The following is a 9222-nucleotide window of genomic DNA, read 5'->3' as shown; positions in this document are numbered from 1 at the left end:
CAAAAAGTGAGACATATAAAACAGACGTCTTGCTAGTGCCGATATCTGTTATTGAGAATTGATAATTGAGATAGAGATGGAATAAATAAGCACTACATATTTGGCTGATTATGGATTATATTAGGATAACTACAACCTACTACTTAGTACACCAAAGACGCATACACCAACCTAATCACCAATTAAGTTAATGAAAATAACCACAATACAATAAATACTATTAATTATTCCCTCTATTTCATATTAATTAAATTATTGTGACATTTTTAGTTTTTCAAATTAACTTAATTTATTCAATTTTCAAGACTATTTTTATAATATTTTATCCTTTGTTAGTATTCGAATTAATGTTTTATTATTTTGATAAGGAAAAAAATGGAAAGTTAAGCCTAACTTATGCCTTGATCTTTTTTTTTTCTTTCAAGGTATGAAATACCTCAATAATTCAATTAATATGAAATGGAGGGAATGTAGAATGAATTTCCAGAATACCTGTAATTATAAAAGATAACAACTAGCAAGAATAGTTGAAGCGCACATAAATCCTACGTTAGAAGTTGTGTGGGTGCTCAAGCATCAACTTGAGTTGCATATTCAATGTATTACCGTTGCTTATGGAGTTTGAGGTCACAAATAAAATGAACCAATAGTTTAATTTGACGCTTTCAAAGTACATATTGTGGATGTCACATGGACTCTCTACTTAATCATAAATATGGTAGATCACCCTTCAACTCTTCCCTAAACTGATACTGACCCAAAAATTACTTGCTAATCCACTCTACTGTACTATTTTCTACTCTCATCTTCATCCACCTTCCATTTTCTTTAACAATTATCATTCTTTTCTTCTCATTCATAGCCATTCTATCGATACAAGAATCAGACTCAAAAGTTGAGGAGGTTGGATTGATTTTTCTCCATTCCCCGCCTTCGGTTCTCACCTATTATATTATCTGCTCTGTAAAGTACTTGATTATCACATACATATATACCCAAGATTGGTGTGTTTCAAAGTCACTGAAAAGTTTTGAAATATAATATAGAGATGAAATACAATTGCTGGCCTAAGCACATTTTACCTGAGTTGACAGTTGAGATAAAGAGGAGACAGAGTAGAGAGGAGGTAATCAGTAATATCATCCCTTTCATGTACATTATACATATAAGTTGATAAAAGAGATGTATGATAATTCCAAGTAGCAAGCCAGGTAGTGATAGTTTTGACAAAGTTTACCAATCAATTTGTAAAACCATCAGACTTCCTCCTCCAAACGTGCTCTATCACCTTTACTGTAGGAAAGGCTTTTATTGTTGTTGGCAACCTATTAAAACTCTGTATTAAAGTATTCTCCTACGAGAGAGCTCAATAAATTCCTAACAAGACTCTACACTCTATTAGACTCTTCTTTTAGACAATAACTCAATCAACTTCTTTTAAAACAAGAGTGAGTTGGCTTGGCTTTGTATGAAAACAGTTTTCACCACCACTCCCATTGGTGCCTGGGTCGTCCGATACGGTGAACACGATGCAACATTTAATTTCAAATACGCTAATACAATCAATTAAAGATAGATCATAGACGCAGCTGGATATGAGCAGACTGAAATGTTTCATTGTTTCAGCTTCTCACTTAATATGTTCAAGTATACTGCATCATTGAACAAGAGTCACAGCCACGATGAAAAAGTTAAGAAGGTCCTAGGCACATTATCTGACACAAATATAATATGACCATGCTTATTTCATATTTGCCTTGAGAACTTCTGAAATTCCACTTAAACTCATTTTTATATAGGAAAGGGCTTTCAGTATAAAGCAACACATCATCAAGGCAAACGGACCTAGAATCTGGTCACTCAGTCTGAGCAGCTTGAGATGAAGTCTCTCTACCTATCAAAATTCACAACACAATATTTTATGAAAAAAATAAATTCAAACAACATGCCTCTGAAAAACAAAGAATGTAATTAACAACACAACCAATATTCAAACCACACCCCTCTAGAAATGAGCATTACTTAACAAGTACATTATGAAATCCGTATATTACAAAAAACATCAGAGAATACAACACAGGTCATTCACTAGACTCGCTAAACATGAACAAATGGAAGATATAGCCATAAAATAATACAGTGGAACAGGTAAAACGCTAAATAATGAACACCCAACATAAACATAAAAAAGGAAAAAGAAAAGGTATATGTTGAAAAATCAATAAGGATTGTAGTAGTACCCTGCCGCAGGTGGCATTCCAACACCGTTTACTGGTGGCATTCCATAAGGCATCACAGGGGGTTGCCCTGGACCATAGTATCCTCCAGTAGTGATCTTGGCCAAACTCGTTTGACCTTGCATGCCATCTCTGCCATACTGCTGCCATACCATCTGTTCCTGCACTAGCAATTGCTCTTTCTTCTGCAAATCTGCCATTTGCACATAAGAGGGAGGTGGAACACTCAAAGATGCGGCAAAGGGGTCTTGTCCAACTGTCTGGACTGTTCCATCAGGTGCAGGAAGTGCCAAAACTGGTGTAGCACTTTTCCCTACTCCTGGCAATGCCACACTGCTGGCACTGCCACCACTTGATTGTGCAGTGGCTACATGTTGCCTAACAACACCCTGATCATACATGCCATTCAACAATAGTGGATCAAGACCGCCACCCAATGCAGCCTTCTGCTTAGACAAATTACTTGCTGTCTCCACCAAAGCCAGTTCCCAATCAGCCTTGCCACTCTCAGCTGCTGGATTCTGCCAAGCAGACGTAACCTCAGGTTCCCCATTGGATGGGAATGCTTCCCACGACCCATTAGCATTGCTTGTTCCAGGTCCTGCAAATAATGCCAAGGCAAATTTATTCCCCTGAGCATCGGCAGTAACACCCTCCTCCCTCAAATCCACCAGATCTCTGGTCTCCTGAATAACAGGCTTAGGCTTAGGAGGCTCTAGTTCAGGAGGCGGTGGAGCAGTATAATCCTCTGGTGGTGGCAATGCTTTAATTACATTCATATCCGGTGTTGGTTCCTCTTCCTGTGGAGCTGGCTGGCTCTCTACTTTCCTTTCAGGACTCTTCATCGCGTTAGCTCTATCTCTCACAAACTCCTCCAATGTATCTAATAGCTTGCTTGTAATCCTCGACACTTCTGGGTATTCTGACGACCTTGACACACCTATATCCTTGCACCAGTTATAGAATCCCACCAATTCATCTATCTGCTTTGCTGCACTAGCATAGGCATCAAAGGCCTTGACACAATCCTCATACTCCATATCGAAAAATTTATCCAACAGAACAGCCAAAACATCACATATATCTGTGTAAATTTTGTTACTTTCTTTAACCACAGGGTACAAAGCAACCAAGACCATCCTTTCATTCTTCGCCAAACCAGTTGGTCGACAAGACAAAAATCGATCTAGAAGTCTCTGCAAATGAGTCATTTTCCCAAAAATCCTTTCAGGTTTCATCTCTCTCATTGGAGTCACATCTTTCTTCTCCTGTATTGACTCTCTCACATCACCTGAAGATCTGGACCTCCTCATTCCATAACCAGGCTCATCTCTAAAGTCGCCATGATCATAACCATATCCGCGGTTAGAACTCTGGGGCAATCTCCATTGTTCATCCTTGGATCCATACCTTTCCACCTCTCCACCATTTTGCTTCCTCTCAAAAACCATCAATTCTAACCTCTGATCCAAATACAAAGCATAAGTCCTTACAAAAGCAGAATGATCCCATGAACTGGCGTGAGCTTCATCTCTGAAATCTGATAAATTTAGCAGCCTTGTTCCCCTCCTGTTAGCATACATAATTTCTTGCTGAAATACAGCATCTCCATCATTGAGAAGTCGGTGAATTAGCATCAAACACTTGAGGGCAACAATCCAATCTCGGGTTTTGCCCAACCTTTTGGAAATTGCAGACATGCAGGCAGTGACATAACCCCGTGAAGATGAAGTCAATTGGAGAATCTCCCTTATGTACTTCTCTCCAGCTGGTTCATCATCGTGGCTAGTAGCCTTAACAATAGCAACTTCCAGCTCTGGTGCCATGTTGCTTGCCACTTTGGCAATCCCTATGCTGGTCTGGTCCTTCACAGCCCCAATGGCTTTTCGGATGGTGGTGGGCGCCATGGCAGATTTGTTTCTGAAAATTTCAAGACTTGATCTGTTAAAACAGTATATCCAAGAAACAGAAAATTTGAAGTTTGTATATTAAGAGAACGAAGTAGTATATATTCAGAAAAGGAAAATCTAGTAGTAAAAAAATTAGGAGAGAAAATCAAAAGTTGAGAGTTACCTGAGCTGATACAGATCTGTAAAAAAACAAGAGTTGTGCTTTTAAGCAGCAATGTATAGCAACAATGGCCACAACTAATTTCTCTATATATTTGGAAACAATTGTTAAGATCTAAAATAGGTGAGGCCCTTTGGATCTGAAAAATGTCGCCATTCTACTGACCGTCTTTTAGGTCACTATTCTTATCAGACCATGCTGTTCGTCAATAGTCTCATTCATTTGTCCATTTTTAAATAGGAAAAGGGACGGATTTACCCGAACTTTAATAAATAATATGTATAGGTCCTCCGTTATATTTTGTGTCCATATAAGTCTCCGTCGTCTAATTATATGTACTACACATATACCCCTCTCACTAATGGAATCCTAATTTTTTGCACGTGTCTTAATCCTATTGAACTACCCGTTTGACCCCTTTTTTTAACCCATAACCCAAATATCCGCCCCATAACCCGATATCCACTCAATCTCCTCTAAACGGAATCCAAATTAAAACACCCAAATTGTCTCATATTACGCCTGATGGCTCCCTGACACAGTCAAATATCACGATTAACATTATATATAGACAAACCTTGCTACTTTAGAACATATACCTTGAATACTACAATGGGTATATTCCTAAAATAAGCAATTAATGGGCAACCAATAATGTGTGTTGAATATTTATCTCACCACAATAGCTCTCTTATCAGTACAGTAGATTAGCTGCAACCCTAACATAGAAACTTAATTTAATCGCATAAAACTACGACCACATATCAGCTATTCACTATATTGATTTCTCAGATCGTGGCATATATAAGAACTACATAGTATGGGCTTTCATGAAGAAAGCTAGAGGACTGACACAACTATATTTACAGATATTAGTGGTAGGTTTAAGCAATGACGAGAACTCAGTCCACCACATATTCTTACCTATCTGCATATATTATAGAGAATATTCTCAAGATAAACTGCAAGCGCAATGACAACGATGCTCGAAATGCTCCATGTGAAGGCCTTAATTCCTCATCGCAGAGGTGTGGTAGACGTTTCTGGGATGCTAATGGGTTGCTAGATGTATGAGAATTCAGATAAACATAATGAAAAAGAAGCTACAGTATGTAGAAGCCTCTATCGAAGCAATTTGGGTGTTTTAGTTTGGATTCCTTTTAGAGAAATTGGGTGGGTATTGGGTTAGGGGGCGGATATTTGGATTATGGGTTAAAAAAGGGGTCAAACGGGTATTTTAATAGTGTAACAACCTGAAAATGACTATGCTAAGTAATGCTTAAACGTACCTAGAATGTCTGGATTAGACCGGGTTCACATGACTTGTTGCGTGTAGAACCAGACCTCAGAACCTATGCACTAGCCAAACCAACCAACTTGGTGAGTTAGTTGAGCTAGGCAAGGTGAGAACCAACCATGTAGGGCACCCGAATTGAAGAGATTCACCCGTATGAGCTTTTACCAGACTTGAAAGGGGTAATCTTAGGTTTGGAGGTCTAGGGGTAAAATGGTCTTTTCCAGGCTAGGGGTAGTATTGTAATTACCCTAAGTATTTCATTAATTAATTAATTAATTTAAAGAGGAGGGCACTTCGGGTAGGGTTGGCCGTATTTGACCCTTTTTTGCTAGTTAAGCTTCACCCGGGTTCTATCCTTGGTGGAAGCAATGTTAAATCATCAATTTATATAAATTAGCTGATTTAAGTAAGGACATAATTAGTAATTTCACCCAAGCCTTTAAAAAAACAAATTTTATTAATTTATGTGGAGTCCTAGTTTGACTAATTCCAAAACTAAATCTCCTAATCCTAAGTTACCACTCATTCTCACGTCTCTCTCTACTTCTACCTCACTTGCACGATTATTCTCAGTCAAAGAAAAGAATAGAACAAAAAAATAAAGTTCATCAAGAACTTGAATGCTAAAACTCAAAAGAAAAATAAGCTTCAAAACGAAAAGCAAAAACCAAATTCTCGATGAATTGTGCTTGTGATTTCTGTGGTGAGACGTCGGCTTAGTGGGGGGGGGGGTTGGCAACGCGTAAGAACATCTTTGAACGACTTCAACTATGGGTTTTATTCCCTCTTGGTCCCTTTCCCAAGAGACCCCTAAGGTTCAGTCTATTCACAATCGAAGACTAAGGTTGTCCCCGTTGCATGCCCCTGTCATTAGATCCTTTGAAAGATTCAAGTATGAGTTGGTATGACTTCTGATAGATGATTTTAGGGCTGGTTGTGAATATGTGTTTGAATGTGTATTCGGAATTATGTAGAAATGAAAGAGGTGTTCCAAAAATGTGAAGTTCGTTAACTTGTCTGTGCATGTGAGTGTCGTGAATTAGACATGGTTTGAAGCTTGATATTGACATGTTAAAATGTTATAAATTATGTGTGTACGAATATGTTAAAAACGTGATGTTCATATGAGTTCAAAATTGCTGAATTGAATGATAATTCTTAACAGAAAGTAACCTTAAAAATGCACCTAAGGATCTCCCTAAAAACTACTCGAAATGTCTTAATGTTTAACGTGCAAGAGGGTGAGAAAATGGAATGCAAAAAGGTGATCAAATATCCAGCTTTTCGGAAATTTGGTTTCGGCCAGCTTACTGTAAAAAATTTAGTTTTAATTTTTTTTTAAAAAAATGCATGAGCTCAGTGGGGATTGAACCCAAGACCTCACCATATACAAGTTATAAAAAAATTAAATAATAAAATGAGGTATGTAGGGATCGAACCCACAACCTCTTGGCTGAATGAGAAAGTAAGGAGAAAATATAAATAAAAATAGGGTGAGGTTGTGGGGAATCGATCCCACACCCTCTTGGTCTAAACGAAGAAATCAAGTAGAGAAAGAAAAAGAAAGGAATGTGGGCGTGGGGATTCGATCTTCGGTCCCCCATGCCGAAATATTTAAGTACAAAAAATCAAGAAAAAAAAAGAAAGGAAGTGTAGGTGTGGGGATGGATCTAGGGTTCCATATCCAAGAATTTTATGTCAACAAAAATTATAAAGAAAACTAACTAAGTGTTATAGAAGGGATTTGATATAGGGTTCCCTTGCCCTATTGTGTATTGACACATAAGTCGCACGTGAATAAATGATTAAATGAATGCTGCCTTTAATGATCGAAACTGAGATCTTGGCATACTTACAAGATGCATAATTCTTGTACCACATAACCTTGGGTAAGTATGAATCACTTAGACGAATTACGAATGAAGCCTCATGGCTTCTGTGTGTGGGATCGTAAGTCCAGCATACGTTTATAAAGTAAGTGAACCTAAGATGTTATGTGATGAATGATGTGACCCCAGAAGGGTTAAGTAAGAGTGTGAAACACACTAAAAGGCCAAGTGCATTGGAATATAATGAAATGAACATTCATGTAAAAAAGGGTGAGTAATTATGAAGGGAAAAAAACCTAAGGCTAATGAATGTGGTAACAATATGATAAGAGGCTAATGAGAAATATGAGAGCAATCTCAAATGAGCCTAAGTAAATGTTATCAAAACGTACTCACCTATGAGAGTGTAAAGTTAATGAAGAGACCAGCCTCTATAAACACTCTAATGAAAGTATTGAAGTTAATATATACTTAATACTAATGATGAGATAAGAAATCATCTAATGAGCTATGATGTCCTCATGCTAGAAGCCAGCTTCTACGATGTATGAGATGAATGTAATGGAACTTTATACTGAGCACCAATAGGCTAGCTATGAGTGGCGATTCCTTCTTTTGGGAAGGCAAAGGTTCGTGTATTTGTGAGATGAGACTAATCGTCCAAACGGGTATGGGTCTCCTTATATCTCCTAGTCTTTGAACCTATGCAGCCAACATAGGGATGTAGCAGGGTTCAATTCCCTATATACGCTAGCATGTTTTGGTTTCACTTTGGCCGGTGATTCCACCTCTTTTCGGTGTGGGGTAGACACTGGATTTCATGATGCTCACATGATCTATGTCGGTTAAAGTTAATGTTACCAAAGAAAGAATGAGGCTAGCCTCATGTAATGCACACAATGAAATGAACAAACCTAAGGTGTTTGGGTAGGATAATCAAGAGGTGAACTAGACTTATGTAATGACACTAGGTCATTCTTAGTTATTGAATAGTGAACCTAATGAGAGTCCTAAACTACATCCTAGGTATAGCTGGTGTTTACACTAGCCTATGAATGAAATGAAATGAAGTACGTATGCATGAATGAATCACACTCTGTGTTTGCTAAAGAAGGCACCCTAGTTGAGGTCCCACATGTTGAGCCCTCATTGTGGGAAGTCCTAATGTTAAGTGCATGGTTCCAGGGTCTCATGGCATATGAACGAATGAAATGATATATGATATGTGCTATATGCAATATGTTATGTGCTATATACAATATGTTATGTGTTGTGTGCAATATGATACGTATGATGATGCATGTTAGTCTAATGACATGACTTTTCTAATCTGATTTTGGCAAGTCCAGTGACTTGACTTTCCATAACCCATATCGTTAGGATAGAACTATTCTAAATCATGCATGTCCGTGGTGTGTGCTTGCATATACCCATACTTAGTATAAGTGTGTACTAATTCCATACATTTATCTACTTTTAGGTGCAGGTGCAGTTGGACATTAGAGCTAACGAGTCGACGCAGAAGTTATCCGGATGTGGATCATTCATCCAGATTTGGTAGGCCTTCATGCTTTCAAGGATGCTTTCTGATTTATTTTAGCGTAGACGTAAGCATGAGCTAGTAGAGTATGTTCCACTTGCGTTTCTTTCGTATTTACTTTCAGACGTTGTATTGGTTCCATTTTGGCAACTTTATATTTATGACTATATCTTTCATTTGATTGACTTGATTTAGATGGTTGTTGTGAACTCTTATGAGTTTACGTAGATAGTATTATGCGAGATCAAT

The 9222-nt window shown here is 37.9% G+C and overlaps 1 protein-coding gene across 2 annotated transcripts; it reads right to left on the bottom strand.

Annotated features, from left to right (window-relative positions):
• Positions 1-1590: 1590 nt before the first annotated feature.
• Positions 1591-4523, bottom strand: LOC107023541 (putative clathrin assembly protein At2g25430). 2 transcript variants are annotated; one of them, XM_027917816.1, is made up of 3 exons: positions 4311-4523; positions 2241-4157; positions 1591-1894 (listed from the first exon to the last, which is right to left on the bottom strand). In XM_027917816.1, exons 2-3 carry the CDS (start codon positions 4142-4144, stop codon positions 1891-1893), a joined length of 1908 nt encoding a protein of 635 aa, XP_027773617.1. In that variant the 5' UTR covers positions 4145-4157; positions 4311-4523; the 3' UTR covers positions 1591-1890. The 2 variants fall into 2 exon arrangements, with proteins under 2 accessions (XP_027773617.1, XP_015079749.1); XM_015224263.2 differs by lacking the exon at positions 1591-1894 and having other exon boundaries at positions 1953-4157.
• Between the last annotated feature and the right edge of the window lie 4699 nt (positions 4524-9222).

The sequence above is a fragment of the Solanum pennellii genome, chromosome 6 (genome assembly GCF_001406875.1).
Source record: "Solanum pennellii chromosome 6, SPENNV200".
NCBI lineage: Eukaryota > Viridiplantae > Streptophyta > Magnoliopsida > Solanales > Solanaceae > Solanum > Solanum pennellii.
The sequence above is the reverse complement of the archived record's forward strand: the minus strand, read 5'-3'. Positions and strand labels throughout refer to the sequence as shown.